The sequence below is a fragment of the Ciconia boyciana genome, chromosome 4 (assembly GCF_034638445.1).
Source record: "Ciconia boyciana chromosome 4, ASM3463844v1, whole genome shotgun sequence".
NCBI classification, from domain to species: Eukaryota; Metazoa; Chordata; class Aves; order Ciconiiformes; family Ciconiidae; genus Ciconia; species Ciconia boyciana.
In genome coordinates, this window is record NC_132937.1 from 100,489,062 (window position 1) to 100,513,049 (window position 23,988).

Consider the following 23,988-nt stretch of genomic DNA (forward strand, 5'->3'; position numbering starts at 1 on the left):
CCGCTGCCTTTGCTCCGTGGCGGAGGGGGGTACCCCCGCTCCGGCATCACCTCGTTTTAACGCTCCCCCCTGCCCCCCGCCATTCCCGGACCCCCAGCTGTGGGGTAGGAAACACGACATGGGGGGGGGGAATGGGGATGGGGGCTCCCAAACCTCTGCGTTTGAGTTGCCTCCTCGGCACTAACAGCATCAGAGGCGAGGCGGGCACGGCCATTGAAGAAAAGATCACTTTAATTTAGCATCATCAACACTAAAGGAGCTTAATTAGCGCGCTCGCTCGCCGGGCAACGCTATCAGGCACGTCTTGTCGCTTATCAGACGTTTGAGCGGAGAAAAGCTGCCGGCAGCGACGGCGGTGGCTACAGCCGCATCCCCCCCACGCCCCACGCGTGGCGTGGGGTCCCCACGCAGGACGGCCCCGCCAGCCGCCCCCCCTTACTCCCCCCAGCGCCTGGGAAAGCGGGGATGAACCCGTGAGCTTTGGGAAAAAGGGAATAACCACGGGATGGCAAGTCATTACAAACCCGGCATATGAAAACGGAAGCATCTCTGCGTTTAAAAATAAACAGGAAAATGTGCAATGTGTCTCTCTGGTTTTTTTTTTTTTTTTTTTGCTGTCATATTTCACAGTGTGATCTATCCAGTTAATGAACAGGCATTTTTTCTAAAGTGGAGCTTTCAAAAGGAAGAGAAGATCTACAGATAATGCCGTTGATCCGGCAGGAGGAGAAAATCTCTACAACAAAGGGGCTTCCCTATAAATCTGGACCAAACTTCTTGGACCCTCCTACCAGCAGAAAATGAAAGAGTCAAGAGTTGATCCCACTTGGTCCCAGAGAAAGAGAAGGCTACTGGGTGTAAAATCACGGGCTTGATTAGCACTTGTGAGTTAGAGCCGTCTTTAAAAAAGAGTAATCCCTATTTTGTTCTGTGGCAAAATAGAAGGAAGCAGCAAAATATCCTGCAGGCGATAGGACCACGACGAAGCTGTTAAATTCTGGCATCAGCTTGGTGCAGGGCTATGTCAGGGCAATTAGAGCTGCACCATGCTGCACTGTGCAGTACCACTGTCAGCCTTAATCTGCGCGCTGATGGGCAGCACGAAATCCAAGTTACAGCCCACAGGAAGCACAACCAGTGAACCCATATTGCTTTGACAGTTGCACTCATCTAGAAATAATGCAAAACGCTATTTAGATGTATACATCACGACCCTGTGCTCTAGGAAGAAAACAATCTAATGAGGGGCTGGGAGACTGCTTGCAGAAAACAAGCAGCAAAGAGGTTGTTGGTGGTGCGTGTGTTTTTTCTTTTTTTTTCCTTTTTTTCCTCCCCTCCTTTTACAATTCTTCATATTTTATCCTGTTGGAGCGCCGCGTTGGGGTTGGTTTCACTGAGCTGTTCTTTGCCTCTACCGCCTCGCTGAAGAACTTGAAAACAGATGGAAAACTCTTCCAGGAAGTTAGTTCATGGCGCTCTGTACCTGCAAAATACAAAGGTGACAGTTTGACCGGGGGTCATTTTGCTGCTGCCGGCCCCGCTCGCAGGGCTGTTAATTGCAAAACCCGGGGAGGCCATACGGCTTCACTGATATTGAGCAGTGAAGTGGACCTTTCCTGGTTATCTCTTCCCTCCGCATACAGATTCACCTCTATCTCTTTTTTTTTTTTTTTTTTTGTGGGCGCTTCTATTGTTTTACAAGTGCCTCCTTCCAACGCATGGCGCGTTTGCTTTATTTAAACAAAAAAACCCCCCACAACAACCCCCAAAACAAAACCAAGACGATGGAGATAGGGAACCAAGGGCTGTGAAAGAGTTGGGACCTCTTCCTGGGTAACCCAATTATGCAGAGATGCTGCCTGGAAGTCTCTGGATCCTGGGCCTCCGTTTGATACTTTAACATTGTTAATGATAATTCTTTAGTCTGTAATAGTAGGTCATTGCTATGGTTACTCTACAATGGTGCAACACTTCGCTTTCCCCTTCAGCTATTCGCTGAGACCCGGTAACCACATTTGTTGCCTAGCAACAGTTTTGTGACAGTATCACAATCTGGGGGTGACAACAATGAAGGACACGGTGGCCGTGGCCTGCCCGGCGGAGAGGGATGCCGTGCGGGGCGACCGATGGTCCCCGGGGGACGTGGGGTGGCCGACGGTCCCCAGGGATGCGGGGCGGCTGTCCTGGAGGGATGCTCTGGCACGGTGCCCGCCCTCACGCCCCTGCCGGGACCTTCACCCCCGTGTACCCACCCTTGGTGCGTCCTCGGTGGCTCCACGCACGCTGTCCCCTCCAGAAAGTCTTTGGTGCAGGTGCTTACCCATCATGTCTCCCTCCCCCGCTCACTCACAGGCAGCCATCAGACAAGCTCCTCCAAAAAAGAGGAGCTTTCTTCTACAGAAAGACACCACTTCCCACACAAAGAGACGTTTTTGTACAAAGAGGATCCACGTCACACGCACACACAGATTCCACCCCCCCGCCCCGTCCGTGTTCATGGTATGGAGACGATTCATGACATCTTACACAAATTTCCCAAGGACACCTTTTCTACAAACACGTCTCCCACCTCCAAGTTCACCCATCCTCGTGCAAACCCTCTTTGCTGGGAGGCAGTCCGTCATATCTTACAGGCGGCTTTCAACGCGGACCATCTACCCCATCCCCTATGGAGAGCCACCCCATACCCATGCTCCCCAGAGCTTGCTCCCCACCTCGGGGTCATCCTGTACGCAGAGGTGTCCCACCACAGCAGAAGGACAAAGCTCCCCTTCCAGCACAACCCGCAGCCCAACAGACCCGTCCCTCCGCTTACGGCACGGTTGGGTACACTACGATTGCCCACTGACACCATGCAATGACACCAGCGATGATGTCACCTACCGAAGCTGGTTTTACGGAGGGACAGGCTGTCCCGGCACACCCCGAGGACACTCCTGCACAGGTAGGTCGTCTCACACACCTCTGTCACAGCACATGGTAACGTCACCTTGAGCCCCAAGAGGCAAAACATCTTCCCATGCGGCTTTCTGGGCCCTACAAGGACGCTTCCCACACAAACACGTCTCTGTCCCCCCCGCCTGCCTGCACCCCTCTCCTTCTGTCTCGATCGTATTCATCCTCATTAATATCCGCTGGATTAAAGTAGATGAAAATATAGACAGCGAACATAATGCTGTTTTTTCCCCCTTCCTTCCTTTTTCTTTTTTTCAACAACCTTCCTCCTATGTGAAAGGACCATCCAGAAACAAAAAAATGACAAAACAATAAGTTTCTGCAGCCTCCCCGTCCCTTTCTCCGTCCTGCCTTCTCCCATGCACTCTCCTCACGTCCTCAGGAGAGATCAGGCTTACATTCACTGGTCTTGCCGAAACTGATTAACCTACAGCTTTCCTGTAGCAACCCCTCTCAGCCCACCCCTCTCAAAAAACAATTCAAGCTTTGAGTCTAGAGGGACTGAATGATTCAGCGGTCTAAAGCAATTTTAACACTCCCTATTTTCCCTTTCCTAGTAACAATCTTACTGACAGATGAACAATTTCCCTGGTGATAAAATCACTACAATGGCTATTTAGTTTCCAGGATTATGATGATTCTTTGCTTGATTAATATTGCAATAAGAAAAGCTTGCCAAGTATCTGCCTTGGCCCTTTATAGTCATTTAAAGGTCAAATTTTGTCCTTACGTATTCACATTCAACTACTACTAAAGGGAGAGCCCTAAAAATTTAACACTGCACAGACTGTGCATTTGTGATTTATATACCAGAGGCTCAGAAAATTAGACAGAAGCAAGACGAGCTATGTCCTAAGGGCAATGACAGATTTGGCCATAAGGTTTACGCCAGAGGAAAACTATCATTGACGACTGCAATCTCAATTGTGTATTTAGTAGCAGACAAATCTAAATTAAATGCATGAGCAGCCATCTATTTTTTGATAGAAAGAATCGTTTGTGAGAGTCGGATAATAAGAAGCAGTTTTACTAAAGCCAAAGTCCTCTAAGGTATATATACCCTTAGTGCTCACTAATTTCAATGGCCATGATGCTAAACTGCATGATTCAATATACCATACTAAGTGGCGGGTTGTTGCACAATGTATAGTGATTTCAGACATTAATTCTTTGAAAAATCTTAGGAGCGTGTGGCAATAAAAAGACATATAAAAACCGTTTAGTGTGGGAGACAGCTAGAACATCCTAAGAATATGCTAAGACTACAGTTGCAGAAGAAAAAAAATCAATCCCCCTGCTCCCAGGCCCACAAAGAGAAATGAGAGAAATGCCATAAACGCAGAGCGACCTCCCAGTTGCTAGCACAGAGAGAGGTAGGGAGAACTGGATGTATATTTTCACACGTACAGGACATCAACAGAAACGAGCTCCAAAGAGAAGGTGGATCCAATAATGCGCGAGGTGAAAAAAGCAATGACTGTAAAACGGTGAACAAGTTTCAGAATCAATTCACCCAACACCACAAAGAGATATTGACAATTAGAAATAATGAAGACTTGCCAATACAGTTGTTGATACAAAAAAATCAGGTAAGGGAATACTTGCAAAAATTTAATATACAAATCATCAGGTCTGGATGACATGCATCTGAGGGTCTGCAGGGAATCAGTTAATGAACTTGCTGAACCACTCGCAATTATTTCTGAGAATTCATGCACAATCAGGTAGGCACCAGAGGACTGGGGTGGGGGGAGGAAGAAAAACAATGCTAATTTGAGAAAAGGAGGATTGAATGAAACTACCGCGCGTAAAATTTACCTTTGAATATTAGTAAAGTAAGAGATCAACATTAAAAAAAATCGCCAGCGCCTTTAGGGCAACAGCTGCCTTAGAACAGAACAGGCTCAGATTTGACAGGAACAGATAAAAACCAAACTTGGCCACTTTATTGAATCACAAAAATCAGCAGGCGAGAGATTTATCCATTGCCACTGCCTTTCCGCATAGGTCAATCTGAAAACTCGGGGGCGGTGGCAACCTGGGGAATCACTTACAACGGATTATGACCTTCACTGCTTTAGCGGGCTGCGGTCACCCCTACCTCTTGTTTGCAAATCAGTTGTTTTACTCCATCCGAGGAGACCTCACAACACTTGAGATTAATGGTAACGCAGCTCCCAGCTGTGCGGTGCCGTGCCCGTGCCGGCTCTGGCTGCGAGCACCACGTCCACCAGCACCCGCAGTGCACGTGGCATCTCTGCAGGCTGGGTCCAGACTCAGCATCTCATCTCAACTCATCTCATCACCGTTCCTTGCTGGGTCGCAGTTTGGGACTCGGCTCTCCGCAATTGCTACCACAAGTCCGGAACAGCATCACGGTTCATCAGGTTCACTACATTTCAGCTGAAGAAAAGCATGACTCTGCATCTATGAGACAACGTATGGTACCTCAGACTGTCTTGGAAATGGGCGCTGGTGCGCTTCTTGGGAGCATTTGGGAAGACAAATGATAAGTAACCATATGGGGTTGAAAATATACCTATGACAGCCCAGAGGGACTGGCTCAAGTCTTTTAAACATGGTTATTAGTGATCTGAAAGAATAATGAGAGCACTTATTAGTTAATTAGATTAATTAGCAGATGATATATTGAATAGGAGATAAAGCAAACATAAGAAGGGACAGAGAAATAATCATTATAAAAGGGCAGCCTAAATGGGTAGGAAAAATAAGGAAGGGGAAAAGGAAGAAATGAAACTGGGATTGCTGCCTGCAGGGGCGGCCGTGCAACACGACGGGGCGAACGATCCCGCTGGCCATTTGCACGCGCGTGTGCAAACACGTTTTTGCCGCCTCCCCTTCCCACTTCCACTGGGGAAAAGCAGCTCTCCACGCAGCGAGGCCGACGAACTCCTCCGTCTGAAACCACAGCGCCCGCGGAGGGAAGGAGCTCTGCAATCCCCATAATTCACTCTTGCGGAGCGATTACCGGCTGCGTGGGACAAAGGTGCCCTCCTACGGCGTCTGCCCGCTGCGCCGGACAAAAGCCTCCTCCCGCGGTGCTCAGAAGATGCGTGGCACAATGGTGGCCCCCCGCCGCGTTTACAAGATGTGTGGGACAAAGGTTTCCCATGCTGCACAGGAGCCGAGCCAGATCTCCATACGCGCCTCTGCGCTGGAATATTTCTGCAGAGAAAAGTTTCCAGGTTGACAAGTTTCTCCGCAGATATTAGCCACAGGGCTGACCTCGGGTCTGCTTCTCTAAGCGGCGGCTCGTCTCTGAATAGCGTGGGCTTCAAAATGAACTACGGGTGCTCCACGCCTCGGGGTTTAGTCCCCACTGGGACGGAGAGCATTGCTGCTCTTCACCAACCGCCTTGCTCAGCAAAGAGTTTGCAATGGATTTCAGCGGGAGCGAGCCCTGTCCCTGTGGTCGTGGTCCACGCCGAGACCCTGCCATGCTGCAAAATGTTAATGCCAGTTTTGGGGCAGGACATTAGCTTTGCAATCTTGTCCCCAAACACTGTCAGCTGTTGCTTTAACATTTATGATTTAAGCTACACCAATATGAACGGCCCTAAGCCTCATCAAAACTTGATTCGAATGGTTCAAAGGGTGAAATGCAGCCTTTTGGGGGGCATTTGCATGAACAGAAGCACTTTAAAACTTACTAAATGTGTTTTATCATTATTTTCAGAACTATGAGAAGCGACACAATTCATTCTTCCTTTACAAATAAATGCACCAATAAGCCAACCACTTCTGACCTGGGAATGTGAGTGCGATATGCCTTTCAGAAAGGATTTTTCCTCCTGAAAGTTATGAATCAATGGAAATTTATTTCTTTCTCACATTATCCACACACACACACACACACACACACACTGAAGTCTTCATATCAGACTTTAATTTTTAGGTATGTAATTCTGTAACTCTGTAGTAGCGTAATGATATGTTCAAATCTGCATTTATGTGTGAGAAAAAGATATGTCCTGCCTTTGCTGCATTCATCTTTCTGGATGCTATTAAATGACTTCTGTATAATACAGTTACTTCTAAACAGGAATTTAACTTTTTTTACCTTTGAGTGCGTCAGGTGTTATCAAGAATGACAGAACTATTTTTAATTCATAAGGTTTCTCCATTTATGATTCCTGGATCCTGCGGATCTGCCCAGGAAGAAATTATTGTGTCTGTTGTGACTATTTTGCTCTGCTGATGTAAACCTCCAGGTCTCAAACCCCAAAGCAGAAGAAGCTCTCAGAGCTTCATCAGTAAAGCTAAGGAAAAAGGAGATTAAAAATATATACCTTGCTTAAAATCACTAAACACTTCTGACAGGGAGGATGAGAGCTTCAGGAAAAATTGGGAAGGAGTCCATTAGCTCAGGAGCTTTGAGAACCAGTGACCTTAAGAGCTTCTGGCATATGCACTTCTAGACATTGCAATGGTAAAGAAAGGTTAAAAGCTCAGGTGAAATTAAGAGACAAGCCATACACCAATTAATGAAATGGAAGAAGTGATTTCTGAGGGGACATTAAAAAAAGAAACCCAAGCCCCAAACCTTGGTGTGTTTATTTTGGCTAAGAATAGTTTGTGGAGTCATGGGCATGATAATAATCTAAAAGCAACTGCATAGGGAAATGAATTCTTTGGAGGAGCCATGAAGGAAGAACCAGAGAAATCTGAAGAAATGAAATAAAGCTTATAAAGGGGGCTTAGACGCACAGTAAGCTGGTTTAGATGCAATATTCATCCAAGAAAAATTGTGGAAACCTTTGTGGCAATGCTAGAGAATAGACTACACATCCTAAAGACATTTTATACTAGCTTATTATCTCCTGTGACACAGACCAGTGTTTATTTTTGTTGGACATTTATTATCCCTAATATCTTTAGTGGGATGATGGAAACAGAGAAACAAGCATCCTGCCAACCCAGAACAAAGATTCCCTCTCAACTCTCATACTTGCAATCAGCTTTTTTCCACCCCTCATTTACAACACACAAACTACTGACAAGAAGCAAGTGGTTTAAAAAGGTAACAAAATATTTAATAAATTCCTCTTGCCCCGCGAGCAAGAGATGCAAAGATTCACGCAAAAGCTCAGTGCAAGCAAGGTTTGCAAAGCAAGAAAGAGACAGGAGGCTAACGCAGCTGTCATTTTTCACTACTCTTCATTAAATATTAAGGGCAGTCCCATGAGCACGGGTCATTTGTTTGCTGCTCTGTGCGCTAACTGGCCAAATAACGGAAAGTTGTAAGGTCGTTCCCTCCTGAGCATAGCTTACCAAAAGTCAGGTCATTTTTTGGGTCACCAAAGGTCAAGCCATTTTCTTTTGAGTATATATTAAAAAAGGAAAAAAAAAAAAGATATCAAACAGCCATAGGGCCTTCCCAGTAAGAACCAGGCAGTGCCCTGCGTCCAGGACAGAACTGCTGTTAATACCAATGGAAATAGTCATAGTAATACCAATTGCACACAACTGCATTAAAAAAAGGAAGGAATCACGAACAGTTAAAAACACAGGCTGATTAAATAGCATTTCAAGAGATGAGAGAGTTACAGGATCTCAGGCTGCAGGCTGGTCTGCATTGCTGGTCTGGGGTGACTAGTCCTGAAAAGCAAATGTGTCCTTGGGTCCAAGACTTCACAAAAAGTCATTTGTACAAATGGGCAGGAGTGCGGGCAAATGGGCAAACCCACGTAGACCTGCTCTTATCTGCGCAAAGAATTCCATGGCCATGGGCACAGGCAGGAAAGACCAGATGCTGGGGCCGGATCCAGACCCCTTGAATAGTGGGAGAGCTGGGGGGTTCCCCGGGTGGCACCGATTGCATGAACACCTCTCCGAGGTGCTGCCCCTCCCAGCCCTGCTTTTGGAAGGGGAAAGGGAGAGACTTGGCCACCCTTCAAAGGACAAGGGCGGTGGGCAGGCAGGAGAGCTGCCACCAGCCAGCTGAGGCTAAAACAGTGCAAATTTGCACCAGTACCCTGGCTGTTCCCAGCCAGCCACGAGGACGAAGATGCACAAACGCAGCCTTCGCCCCAGCATCATTCAAGGACTGCCAAGCAAAAGGAAGCCACAACGAAAAACAACGAGCCCCCCAAAATTCGCGCCAAGGTGGTGCTGGGGGGTTGCCTCCGTGAGAGCCTCATGTGCAGATATCCCGCTTGCCAAACATCCACAGCGCTTGCCCCACACAGTGAGAGGCAGCAAGGAAAATAGCCAGCCGGTGAGACACTAGATAAGCTCATGTCAGGCTTCTCAGGGATCCAGTTTGAAGGGAGAGAATGCTGACTTTGGGGCCGTGCTATAGGGAAAGCCGCTGAATTTGTGCTCCCGGTGAAATGCCACGCGATGCTCGGGGGATGATCTGCCCCGTCAGCGTTACAGCATCCCACCTGCTGCTGGCTGGACCAGACCTGTAGCGTGTCACTGAACGACGCTCTCGGAAGCAGCAATTCCAAACGCGGGGAATGTTTGCAGGAGAGCAAGCCGTTTCCTTGAAGAAGGGGTCTAGTATAGATGTGCTTGGTATTATACAACTATAGATTTTAAAACTCATGCTAAAATGGTGTAGCATGCAGAGAGAAGCAGGCAAGGATTAAAGTTGTATTCATATCTATATCTATATCTGTATATCTGTATATTTCTCTCTCTAATCTCTGTATCTCTATCTGTATCTATCTATATCTATACATCTATATCTATATCAATATCTATATCTGTATCTGTATTTATATCTATGTATCTATATCTATATCTGTATCTGTATCTGTATCTAAATATCTATATCTGTATCTGTATCTAAATATCTATATCTATATCTATATCTATATCTATATCTATATCTATACTTCTATCTACCTACCTACCTACCTATTCATATCTATAACTACACCTCTAGCTGTATTTAAAGACAAATGTAAAAATTCTTTAACTGTCAAATGCGAGATGGGATATTCAGGTTACATCTTACAAAGATGTTTTCGGGGTAAGAACATACCTATGGAAGGTGCAGGATCTCACCACTGGAAGTTAAGAATAGGTTAGACAACCATCTCTTGTGAATATTATGGGTATAGCTGACCTCGCTGTGGGGAATGTGGACAAATTAGATAACTCCTTGAGTTTCTTTCTATTCAGCCCTGTCTTTTAATAGTCCGTGACTTTATTGGCTTTACTTAGGCAACATGTAAAGTTGATTGTATTGGCAGGGTACATAGCTCTGAAGCATTTGAATAATATACATTAGTGAGCTAACTAAACTTTTTAAATGTAGATGCATTTTTTCCTATAATGAATTAGAGAAAAAAAACTTTATAAAATTGCACCCAAGAGCACAAATAAAGTATTTAGCATCTGATAACCATCATTTTCTCAACCAGGAGAAGGGAAAATTATCTTTTAAATAAAGGAAGTTTCGACCTGCTCAAAACCTGACACTTCCCAAGAGAACATACATCTACGCGGCTTCTTGGGCGAGACTGCTGAGAAACAAGTATTTAAGCTTCAAAGCTTCCACAGGCTATAAACCTGAAAAATACTAATTTACATGACAGACCTTAACATGCTACAGCATCCTACAAATAGTCAGTTACATCTTTTTCTCCCTACTGCTTTGCAAGGGCACGTCTAGCAGAGTTTTTAAGGGAGAAGTCATCATCACCATGCTTTTGCAGGCCAGCAGGTTCAGCCGAGACCGGTGGCAGCACCAGGAGCGGACCCGAGCTCTGCTGAGCCCGAGGCTGGAGCTCTGCTCGCCGAGCAACGCTGCCGACATTAACAAGCACACAACATTTAAAGAGTGTATTTGAACACATCTAAAACGTACCGCAGCAATACCTGCGAGTTAAGGTAATTTGAAATACTGAAGGGTGCATTTTTAAATCTGAGTTTATTTCAAAATCCCGCAGCTTTTCAGTGTTTATAGGGCAGAGACCTAACGTGTAGCCCTTGCTGGCAAGCTCTGCTAACTTGGGATAGTGCTGCTTATGCAAGTAGTTTCATTGATGACGGCAGGACTGGACACGTGAAAGGACCAGGCGCTTAGAAAATAGCTACTCTCCGTGATGGTGTTTTATGATTATTTGTTCCTAAATAGTAATTGTGCCATCAAACATCCGGATGGAGAATTAATTATTGGAAATAATTCAGAAAACGCTGATCTCAGCTTACTTCAGTGAAGAATATCACAGATTTGTAAAACCCACCAAGCAAATGAAATTATGTAAATCACCCGAGGAACAGCTGTACCAGCAGCGTGAGCACGAACCGACCCGGCTTTGGCGCTTCCCGAAAACACAGCAGCCAAGGCAACGTCATGGAAATGGCAGCGCCTGCACCCAGAGCAGCTAGGAAGGGCATGAAGGCTTCAAAATCCCGTGCTACGTGACGGTAGAGACACCCCATCTAATAAAGATGGAAAAAGGCCCTTAATCGCTAGCAGGATAAGCACAGATTTGCAATTGCAATAAAGCAATGTTAAAGTAAAGCAGCTGAATATAATTTTCTCCCCTTTCACACCAGGAGCAGAGCTTGGAGACTGGTGTGGATGCCGACAGAGGCAGGTCTTTTTAGGGACAGGAATGAGTCTGTGTCTAAGGAACAAACCGCAATGGGAACACTTATGGGGTGTGAAGCACCACAGCAAACACCCAGTGTTTTAATGATTTCAGCAACAATCTGAATTCATACATCATAAGCCTTTAGTGAATAAATTAACTCCCCCCCCACTGGAAAATGTTTATAATCTGCACAAGGAACATTTGAAAGGGATTTTTTTCCCCCTGAAATTTCTGCTTGGATTATAGTGTCCTGTTGTATCTGTGTAGGCAAAGGATTACAGTCAACACAAGCCCAGAGTATTTTCATAGGTACAGGAATGGTATTCACTAACCTGTCTGTTTCATCTTATGACTATGGCCTTTGGCTGGCCCCAACCTAACCCAACCCAACATAACCAAACCCAATCCAACCCAACCCAACTCAACCCCTCCAACATGCCACTGACACCATCCATCTTCTGCCTGGTCCTCTGGTGCACAGCATCCCTGGAAGGGCAATTCCCCCCGCTTTTCCTTCAGAGGCTAATTTTGTGATGGCTAAGAGGAATAAAACCCAAGAACTCAGGCGCTGCCTCTGCAATGCTGGCTTTGCTGCTGAGCAAAACTCATCTGCACCCAGTCCTCCCCTCCTGATGGTTGCTGCTGCAGTGCGGTGTAAACCAGACGAGAAAAGGGAGGGCTGAGACGGGGCCATCCACCCGCTTTCCTGCTGTGGCCGGATGCCTGCTCCAGGTGCCACCAGCTGCCGAGAAGGACTCACCCCCTTACATCAAGAGACGTGAAACTTAACAGCCTAAATCCAAAATCCCAATTCCGCTGCTCACCACCCTCCGAGGTGTCTAAGTTCCACAGACACAGAATCATAGAATCACAGAATCGTATAGTTTGGAAAAGACCTTTAAGATCATCGAGTCCAACTGTAAACCTAACACTGCCAAGCCCACCACTACACCATGTCCCCAAGCACCTCATCCAAACATCTTTTAAATACCTCCAGGGATGGGGACTCCACCACTTCCCTGGGCAGCCTGGTCCAGTGCTTGACAACCCTTTGGGTGAAGTAAAATTTCCTAATATCCAGTCTAAACCTCCCCTGGCGCAACTTGAGGCCATTTCCTCTCGTCCTATCCCTTGTTACCTGGGAGAAGAGACCGACCCCACCTCTCTACCCCCTCCTTTCAGGCAGTTGTAGAGAGCAATGAGGTCTCCCCTCAGCCTCCTTTTCTCCAGGCTGAACAACCCCAGGTCCCTCAGCCGCTCCCCATCAGCCTTGTGCTCCAGACCCTTCCCCAGCTCCGTTGCCCTTCTCTGGACACGCTCCAGCCCCTCCATGTCTCTTTTGGAGTGAGGGGCCCAACACTGAACACAGCATTCGAGGTGCGGCCTCACCAGTGCCCAGTACAGGGGACGATCACTGCCCTACTCCTGCTGGCCACACTACTGCTGATACAAGCCAGGATGCTGTTGGCTTTCTTGGCCACCTGGGCACACTGCTGGCTCATATTCAGGCAGCTGTCAACCAACACCCTCAACACCTCAGCTCCTGACCTTAAAGCTTACGCCTTATTACAGCATCGCTTCTGTACATGCTCAGAAACACCTCAGGCTTGACAGGGCAAATACTTTCACGGGTCTCAGGCAGATAGAGAGGCCGTCCCACCCCATAACGCTGAGTAGGTGCACAAGCTTCGGGGGGAGGAATGCCCTCTTCACTCCTTCCCCAGGTTTCATTTACCCCAAATCTCTTCCCACTCCTTGCCTCTTTTTCTTCCATCTGGGACATCTATTTCTCCAGGACATCTACTTCTCCAGGACACCCACTTTTGAATTTCTCCCCCACAACTTGCCCACCTTGCAGCTCTTCTTGAACTCTTGTCCACCACCTGGCCCTGGTCCTGTTGCATCTCATCCACCCACCAACCGCAGCTCTCCCATCCTCATGGCCCACCAATTTCTGCCTTTTCCTGACTTTTCTTCAACTCTGTTTCACCAAGACCTCCTCCAACTCACGGCTACTGGGTCCATCCAGTCTCTCCTCACCAACACCTTCGTCTTCCAGTTGCTGGCAGCAGCCCACCAAACACCTCTTCCCTCTCCACATTTTAATCTGTCTTAACAGGAAAAGAACGTCCCAGATCTGGCTTTGGCAGGTATTTAAAAAAGCTTGACACAGGCTGCACCTACCACATAGGTATGGTGGTAAGGGCAGAAAAAGAGGACACATCCGTGAAAATGCAGCACCCCTACCCTGAATGATAAGAGAAATGAGGAGCTGATCTGCTAGGTGAGAATGATGGTTTCACGGGAAATTCATTACATATTTTAGTGACTTAATGGAAAGGAAACACCTCTGAGTTTGTAAAATGCCATGGAAGATGGAGCTGGGTCACCAGAATACAAACACCCAGTAACAAATGGAGTTAAAAATTCCAGTTTTGTGAGTCACTGACAGACTCTGTTCATTTTGATAAAATTTTAATCCTGTCAAGTAAGTATAAAAAATTTGATGGAAAAAAATGCAAAAAAATCTGTGAATTTGAGGTGTGAATAACCCTTGTGCACTTGCAGTAAGTCATTTATGGCTAACCTATACCAGATACATTTTTCTCATTTGCGTTTCATCAGCTGCTGTGTATGTATGTACACAAATACATATTTACACACGCATATACACCCTGTACACCTAAGATCTATGTTGACTGACTTACACAAGTCTGCATAACTGTATTAGTGAAAAAGATGGCAAGAAGACAGTGCTGTTTTACCAGTGAATTTTCACCGATATAGTGAGCGTTAACCTCCTTTTATTAGCGTGACCTTTGCTGGTCGTTGCTAATGAACATTCTTGAAGAAGGCAAGTGATTGAACCCCGAGTGCGGGATTTTATGGACAATGATCATTGTTGTGGGTCAAGTACACCTGTGCTGCAATCATAAAGTTAATAACCTCTACAACAACAGCTTTACATGAGGCTGTCTCAGAAGAATGCCATTTCTGTAACTCAGAGCCTTTGGAGACGCTATTTATAATTTATACCCAGTCTGAAGCGCAAAGATTTTTCTCTCCCGCAAGTCATGGTAATCAATACAGGTCTGCACCTATTACAGCCCAATGAGGTGAAGTGTGCGGCAAGGATCAGCTGTGCTGGGCAAATGCCGTGGCTCATAAACATGGCTTTGCAAGAGAGCCCGTCTCCAGCGGCTGTTCCCAGCATCTACACTGGGAGAGCAAATAAAGGGGGAAATAATTCTTTGTAAGGGTGCCATCCCAGCTGCTTAGTGTTGCAAACTAAATTAATTGCATACTTGCCTCAGAACTACTCAGAAACTTGAGGTTTTTTGGCATGTCGCATGGATTTCAGGCTTCTGCACCCTAATTCATAACACATCAAGACTTAATGCAGGGTACTCTGAAGCTCCCATATCATGGAAACCAGCAATTTAAGACTAAACACTAATTTGCCAAGGCTTTGCAGATGTGAATTACACTAAATTTAACTAAGCTTAATAATATCACACTTCCTGTGACTTAACCTCAGAGATGTCATTCGAGGGAGAATTTGAGATTAATGACCATAAAGCTCCATTTCACTCCCCACTTAACCCTTCTCCTTGCTGCAGCAAAAGGCAGCTCTGTCTGGAAGCGCTCAACACGTTTCCCTTGTGCACGTGCCTTGCTTCCTACTTCTTCCGAACAATGCCACCAAAAAACCACGGGTGATGTTTGGGATGCAAGGGCAGCAAGCCAGCCACGCGGCGATGAGTTCGAGACAGGCATCAGGTGGGGGAGGCAGTGAAGATTAGCATGGCAGCAGCAAAGTGAAGCGCAGGCAGAGCGAAGGCAGCCGTGAGGCAGACAAGATGAGAAGACATGTTGCGCGTTGGGATGCGTTGACCTCCGCCAACGCCCCGCCTGACATCCCTGTCTACGGGAGACAGACACACGAGCGTGAGCGTGGGAGGTGGGTCTGCCACCAGAAGGAGGGAGAACTCAAAAGTCTGGGATGAACGTGAAGGGAAATATTAAGTTTAGGGGAAAAAAAAAACAACAACAAAACCCAACCAAACAAACCCTTAAGAGCAGGGGATGCTCACTGTGGGTTTGCACGTGTGACTGGTGGGGCCCCATCGCTGAGCTGCGGCTGGAGAAGGCTCAGCGGGACCCAGGAACCAGCGGGGTGGGCGACAGATAGGGGTTTCTTCTGGAGGAACTGCAGATCATGTCCTGCCTTGCATCCACAGGAAAAGCACAACTGGACAGAAAGCAGCTCCAAAATCAGGGTCTTTCTGCTAATCCAGTTTTAATCATCCAATTGCAGAGCGGCAAAGTTTTTAACCATTTCATTTAACCATTGCAATAATTAAATAAGCTCAATTTGGGAGACCATATTTATTCCAAAACAGGGACTGATTCACTATTACCCTTTGAAAAAAAAAAACAACAAAACCAACATCAAGCTCCAAAGCTGTATCTTCAAGCTGACACAGTCATCTCAATGTTGAAGAAACAATTTCTGATTTCCCTACCAGCCAGAGAGAAAAAAAAAAAGCCCAAACACCCAAAGACAGAAAACAATGACGCTTAATGACCTTGGTGCATTTCCAAATGCAATTTTTATTTCAGAAAACAGTCCTGACCTAACAACTGATCTTTCTATGTGGAGTCTTCCAGCAGAACCAGTGCTGCTAAGTCAGACCGTGGAGCTCCCAGAAAAAGCAAGCAAGATCCCTCGTGTCATGGTAGAGATCTTTTGCCAAACATTTAGTGGGTTCTGAAGAAAACTTTGGTTTAGTCTCTCCCAGCTAGAAAGATGGTAAACCTCGGGAGCTGGAGATGGAAACGCAAGAACCTGCCAGGAAAGTATATTTGGAAGTGGAAGAGAGATGAAATATTTAAATGAGTTTCAAAACTTGGTGATTCAAATTATTTTCTTTTCCTTACATTGAGAATCGCAGGATTTTTTTCATAAAATTAGAACAAAATGAAAAGAAGTTGTCGGGGTAATTTCCCTCTGAAGAATCACTGAACTGGAATTATGTCATCTTGCATTAAAATTATCAGTTATTGCCACAGTTGGCCCACAAATATTATATTAAAAAAGCAGGAAGAAAATAACTTAAATACATTTGGGGAATTCTTTTGTTTGTGCCCCGTGCATATCTTTTAATACTTATTGCTCCAATTTGGCTTGGTTTGTCTAAACCACCGTAGGTTGTTTTTTTCAAAACAAGTTTAAAACAAACTGTTGATATATTAGGGAAAAAAACTGCATGGGGAAAAACAAGATTGAGGTGGGAGCTGAAGTTAGTCTAAATGAGAGCAATATCAGCATGCACAAATGCACAGACAAGCACAGTTTGACAGTCACTGCTCATAAAAGATCCTGCAACGAGTTAATATGAAAACTCAATCTCCTGTAGAGGGAAGTTAGAGGGGAGCTCATATATAAGCACTTGAGGAAAACTTGCACCGTGGCTGGAACACATATAGAACATTCCCCGTTAGTCTGGGGATAAATGAAATGTTATAACCACAATATATTGCTGTATTAAATTAAGAAAACATTTTTTTTTCCAGTCTGTTGTGAAAAGAGAAAAATCTATGACTGACTAAAAAGCAAAGAACTTGCAGTCAACAACATCCCCATCTGTTTTGACATGTTTTTCAGCTCCAGCACCAGAATGACACGAATGCTTTGCATTGGTATCTCTGTAGCTGCGATTGTTACTTTCCACAGGAACCCCACCGAGTTTTACAGTGCAAATATTCCAAATTTTCACGTGTTTCAGTATTGCTTTTCCAGGTCTGCATTCAGACACACCAAAAGCCTACAGGACTGCCTCTGAGCAAGGAAGGAGTGCGAACCAAGGGGACAGGACATTGTCAACACAGGGTTTGCTCCTGTGCGGATCTCTCCTTCGTGACGTTGGGAAAACCAGCAGCCAGGCAGCTCAGGGAGCTTTGCCCCGCATTGAGGTCTGTGCATCTGGGCATCTGCAACGGGAGGATGGGGAGGACAGCTCTGGGAGGAACGGGGCTGGGAGAGAAGATTTACCTCTTCTCCCTGCAGAGAGCTCACACACCAAGGCAAAAATACAGCTGTATCACATTTCCATGGGACTTGCTTCCGTGCCAAAAAGCCTTCAGCGAAGCAGGACCACAAGAGCAGCTGCAGCTGGGAGAGGAGCAGTGAAGCCTGCTCACCAGAGCCGTGTCTCCTGCAGCTGCAGAAACCTGCACAGAGCCCTTGTGTGGAGGACACCCTGCCCCACGCCGCACACGGAGCAGATGCTCCTGCTCTTTCGCAAAAAGAGAAGTGGGGAATGCAAATCCGCAGCCCCCGTGGTGGAAGAGCATCCCATCCACTACTGTGACTAAGCAATAGGTGGAAGCATCGGGATTTGTCCCATAAGCCTAAGCGCAGGAGTGCTGGTGGGAAATGTTTTTGCCACTGGTCTGAATGAGGAAGCATCTCATCTGTGACTATTTTCATATTTTCTGCCCAGGAGATATTAAGGATGCACCTCGAAGGCATCGTGCTGCTGAACTTGCACAGTGCTGACTAGGCTGGACTTCTAACGTGCATGCAAGTATTTAAATTGACTTTCACAAAAAAAGAGGTTCAGTAAAAAAGAAAAACAAAACAGCTAAACTAATAAAATAAATCTGTGACAGGTATGCTTAGCAAATCAATGAGATGCAACAGCTTTGGTACGGCCTGAGAAGTGCTAAAACCAAATGCTTCCTTAGGACACCCATTACTTAATGTGGATTTCTGAAATATGAAAAGCAGATCCTTTTAAATTGGGTTTAGTATCCCAAATGGGTCATGGAGATATTCTTATCTGACTTTTGTGTATAATGCAAGTAGGTCCTCTGTAGTTGGGGATCTCAATAGTTCCCTTTATAAGAGCTTGTTTTCAGTTGCTTATAAATTTTGCCAAGCTAAGTATTTGGGATGAAAATTCCCATGCTCTGTCTCTGCCTCAGGCTGATTATTATTATTTTTTTATGTTTCAACTAAAAGGATTTAGTCACTTCAGGAAATAAGATTGAGGAAAAACATGTTTTGCCCCTGTTGGGGAAAAAAAAAACAAGAAAAGAAAAGAAAAGAAAAGAAAGCCTTACAAGAATTTTGCTGAGCAGCTCCTGCGTCTCTATTCTTCACAGCAACAGTTTGAAATTTGGAAGGTAGGGTCCCTGTTGTCCTTTTGCAGTTCCCATGAAAAACCACCCAGCTTTTTGCCTAGTCACAAGCCTTTGAAAAGTCTCATTTGCATATGCTTAGCACAGAGTCCCCAGAATTTGGCAGCCGAACTGGCCAAAGACTCCTCTGAAGAAGCTATTTGCAATGGGCAAGCTCCAGCCCAGGGCCGACGGGGCTGAGCCAGACTTTTTTTTGCAACTGCTGCTCCCAGATGCTGCAGGCGATTGCGGCATCAGGCACAGGAACTAAGCGCAGGCAGCACTCCGTCCTGGGCTCCAAATGCAGGCAAAACAAGGGGAGAAGGGGAAAAAAGGCAGCCTAACGGAAACAGAGAGGAGAACTAGTCCTGGGGTAGAGGGAAGAGTGGACCGAGAGAGGAGATCACGGAGAAGAGGCACGGGAACACCAAGGAGGTGGGTTTGTAGGTGAAGGGAAGACCTGGAAAAGCAGGAAACTGGCTGCAAAGAGAGGCTGGGATGCAGAAATGAGGGACAGCAGTCTGGACACAGCAGGGACAGGAGGGCAGAGATGGAGGGGAGGAGAGGCAGAAAGCTCGGAGACCACAGGGGGACGTGACTTTCCAAACTAGCTGAGAGCAACCTTCTGGAAGACTCGTCCTGTCCGAGCAAAGACAAAACTGACCGACTGGGTCAGTGCTTCATTCTCCCTCAGCTGTGGTTCATCGAGAAGGTGACAATCTACTACTGTCATACTCTCAGCTCCTCTACCCCACTTCAGCAGCCCACATGTCTGAGCCCAAACTCTGGATCTGAAATTTCCACCTCTGCAACTGACCGGCAGCAACAAAGCATCACATGATGAAATTTCCCTCCTTCGTCTTACCATGGTTAAAGAAAACAAATTACACACAGAAAACTACATTAAGAGAGTATTTCAAGCAGACATGCTGAAGGGACAAATTAAGGACACCCTGTTTAGTAAATGCCAGAATGGCTCAGGTGCGAAACCGGGGGGGGACGGTGCTTATTGGTGCTGCTCTGGTACAGCTTTTGTCTATATTGCATAGAGTTTTGTGCTGCCCTTGAGGACCACTTGTGCGTTTTTCCACCAGGCTCCTCTGTTGACCCGCAGCTATTAGCTGGGATTAGAGAGCGCTGGTCCAAAGAGACTGGGCTTTTGCAGCAGAATGTGAAATTATTTCATTTATAATGCAGTACAATGAGTAAATGAAGGAGAATGTAATACAGCTTGGATATGTGAAACTCATGTAGCACAATGCTATGAAATGCATATTGGCCATTACATGGGTAGTGAACAAAATTGAGTGTTGGGATAAAAAACCTCCAGGTATTTAAAGCAAAAACTAATGGCTAGTTTAAAGAACATCAATAGGGAATTAATCTCTTTAAGGGAAAAAAACTTTTCAGAGTTCCCAAGCTCCAAGGAGGGTTTTTTGGAGCATCTGCAGGCAATGATCTTTTACCACTGAACCACTTGCAGTTGAGCTGGCTCTCTGATCTTTGCCAGGGGAAAGCCACTGCTCATGTGGTTTCTTACTTCCAAAGTTTCCAGGTCACCTAACTTCCCAGTAGCCAAAGAACAGCAAAGCTACCTCTAATGGTCAGTCATATTTTCTAACCTACGAGTCATATTTTTATCTTAACCTACCTGATGGTAACTGTTATTTCAACCTGAGAGCGTAGTTGCATTATGCTGTTGTGATCACCGTAAAGAATGAAAGATAATACAGAAATAATAATTTGCTATGGAAAAATAGATGAATGAGATACACAACAAGGTAACTGAAAGCCTTGTGTTTCTATTATTTCATTCCTTCATGAAATGATGACCGGCAGTAATTTGAAGAGATCATGAATCATTTAATTATATTGGGTGCACCAACGGGATCCCCCTTGTATACATTTAAGTGAGGCGACCTTTGTTTCATAGTAGTCTGTTGTTCTAGTCTTCCACCTGTTCACAATAAACCTCATGTCGAGCCAAAATAATTGGTTTCCTGGAACTTTTTGCTAAGGTGGTCCACCAAAAATTCCTGAGGCATTAGCATCTAAACTGGTAGAGGAGCTGGGCAACACCTGTGATGGGCTGAACATGCCAGTCCCGATGGACAACACAGGTCGGCTCACTCTGGGGATGCACAAGCCACGGTTCTGCAAATCTAGTTGAGCAAGAAAGGAGCTGCAGAGCTGCAGGGGACAAATTGCCCTTGAAGGACACAACATACGTAGAAGCAGACAAGTATAAAATACAAAATGTTTGTACGTTGGTATTGTTCGCTTTAGCACGAGCTTCAGCTGGTCTGTCACTGTGCGGAGTAGTGGGTAACGTTAATCAATTAAAACTTTGAACAGTTGTTGGCACTAAGAATGGCTGGTCACTAAATGCAATATTATTCTGTAATCACATCACATGCAACTGTAGGCTCATTCCTGAAGTTTGCTGCCATGGCTTTAGTTAACAGTTACTTGTTTTCCGAGGTGTGGTTAACAGAACAGTGAAAAAAAGAAAATGAACAAATGAAAAAAACAGTGTGAAGAACCACACAAGACATCATAAACATAGCAATGGCAGTTTTAATAATAATCCTATAGGAAAGAACACTGCATCTAAACTTTTACTTTGTATGATGTATGATGCCATGACGTATAATGAGTTACTTATTTTGGAACAACAACCACGCACTGTTTCTTTTCCTTGCTTCAGCTGTTAGCACATACATTTCTGTGCTAACGTGATAGTATTCTTTGAATGAGATAAAAAGGAAGGGAGACATAGCCACAGGCCACTCCGCAGCAAACAGAATCAATTACCCCCAAACAACAATTTAATTGATCAATTTCAAATACAGAAAATCTGCTGAGTCCACTCAAGTCATAAAAGGCTCAGTTTCAAAAGCGGCTACCTAATACTCACACAAAATATGTAAAAAGCCAGGCAAATTACAAAAGCATTAATCTGCTCAAAGAGGCAATCACCTGTACAAACATTCATGTTCAGTAGCATATTTATGACAATTATACTGCTCATGCATCATGTTAGCATGCAGATAACACAACACACATTGCACAGTCTTATCCATGTTTTATGGCCAATATCTTTTAAATATTACCAACTACTGTTTGTTGCTCTGTTTACTAGTGCCATATCACAACATACCTCCTGGACTTGGCAATGACTGATGTTGCTGTACATACTCACAGGAGTATTTATTGCTCAGCACCACAGGATGCCGTACCTTTGCTCTGTGCAGTACAAAAACTGCTAATGCCAAAATCCCAATTCTTAGTGGCTCTGAACTGGCATAATGTTATAGCACCTTGATTTACTCCAGCTGAGACTCTTAACCCACGCATCTATCTGTACCCTTTTAATTTCATGAGGCACTAGGGAAGGAAAATGCTGTCTCTCCTACCATGGGCAAATATGCATACACCCTAACAGACAGACCGGTGTGCATCATCCTCTCAAGTACTTGGTAAAAACTCTCCAATTACTGGTCAGATTTTCAGGACGAGAACTCTTCTATTCCCTTTGTCTTGAATGCAAACTGAGCACTAGCACAAACATTTCTCTCTTGAATAGCTATATCCCATATAGTCAACTCTCTAAAGCTAGAAACCAAGCAGCTAACCCATTATAGAAAGCCAAATGTGCACAAGACCCAAATTAGTTTGTTGAGTAACAGTCACTGGGCTTTACTGATATTTCTGGGTTTTGTGTGTTCTTCCCCTTCAAAATACCTTCCCCCAAATTTGAAGTAATGTCATTACACATAGCAGAGTACTTGGCAGGCTTCGCAGGTAATAGACACGTAACAGTGTGTTTTCTTTAAAGGGCTCATGATACGTATGCTGATATAAGACTAATTTTTACTTAATGTGGATAAAGTGCGTGAGTAAGAGTGTGAAAAAGCTGAAGCCAGAATGAAAACAAGACTAAAAGAATTTGGCTTTTCACTTTTTAAAAATAAATGCTGGAAAATTGTTTCATTTAATAAAATCGCCAACTTTGCAATCCATATAGCCCCCCCACCCTCGCAGCCTCTTCAAAGAAAATAAAGATAAATCATTACACAAGTGGCAACATAAATCTGTTCTTCTCTGGCACTTTTGCGAAGAGGAGTGTTTGAGCCGTGAATTTGTAACAAGTTTTAACCATGAAATGACAAAAAGCTGGCACTTTCACAAAGCTCCAGCAACAGAGAAATACTCCACATCAGGTAGCAGTGCTTAAAACCACTGCTTTTTGCCTTCGCTGTAAATGCGGCATGGTTCATGACTCTACAGTCGTGGAGATCAAATGTCCTCTGGATCCCTTGGGATTTATGTCCTTCACCTGGAAGCTTGAAATTATGGGCCATGGTACTGGATGATGTAGATATTCCCCTTCAGTCCCATCTGTTTTCATTTATGACATTAAAAATAAAACCAGCAAAATTCTTGAACAGTTATTCTATGTCCCAGATCCTCTTAGGAGGAACAGGCCAAAGTCAAGCTTGCTGAGCCATACCCCAACCAGAATCCCCACGGTTTTATAGATTTAAGTAGCTTAACATTATTTCAGTGTGCCATACTGTCACAAAGGGGCATTATAAGTGTTAAGGTTGTCAGTCTGCTGAGCTATCAAAGATTAGTTCATGTAGAAATGTATCAACATCCTTCATATAAAGCTAATCAAATTTGAAATTACTGACATGTCACCTTGAGGAGGAATTTGATTTATTATTTGCAAAGTAATCCAGAAAACAGTGAGATGCACAGCTATAAGAATTACTGTTACACTGACTTTGTGACATTACATTAGTTTTGTTGTTGCTTGTGTGCCTTCACTAAATAATAATAAACAACAAAACTTTCTTTGTGCCATTAAGTTGCATGAATGTGAAATGTGGCTGCTTAGATGTAATAACTCAGTGCAGATCTAAAACTGCACAAGAGTTGTGTGCTGTTAATTAATGATAGGTAACGGAAAGCACAAAATCGCGTGCAGCCACTCTCCCTCTTTGCAATGGTCCCACACTTAATGGGGAAAGTTGCCAAAAGTAATTTTAGCTCTATGACCTCCCTTGCTTGTTTCTCCCCACTGGGTAGCAGGGCCTGCTCCAATGGGATCAGATTTTAAATGTCATGCAAATAGCATGCAAATTCTTAAATGTCACGCAGTTTAAGTGCATACATAATTTGTAGCATATTTACTTATTTGTGCTCATAAATCACAATGCCTGCGAACACAAACCAGGCGTGCAACTGTGTATATGTTTCTCATGCACAA

At 44.9% G+C, this 23,988-nt stretch overlaps 1 protein-coding gene across 4 annotated transcripts in view; it reads right to left on the reverse strand.

Annotated features, from left to right (window-relative positions):
• Nucleotides 1-554: 554 nt before the first annotated feature.
• The window catches only part of ARB2A (ARB2 cotranscriptional regulator A), a 269,434-nt gene continuing 246,000 nt past the window's right edge, over nucleotides 555-23,988 (reverse strand). For 2 of the 4 annotated variants that reach the window (XM_072860767.1, XM_072860768.1), the window contains exon 11: nucleotides 4,678-6,141. In XM_072860767.1, coding sequence (XP_072716868.1) covers nucleotides 5,924-6,141 — 218 coding nt within the window. In that variant the 3' untranslated portion in view covers nucleotides 4,678-5,923. Of the gene's footprint in view, nucleotides 1,484-4,672; nucleotides 6,142-23,988 lie in introns of those variants that run through there. The other 2 variants (XM_072860769.1, XM_072860770.1) reach the window with 2 other exon arrangements.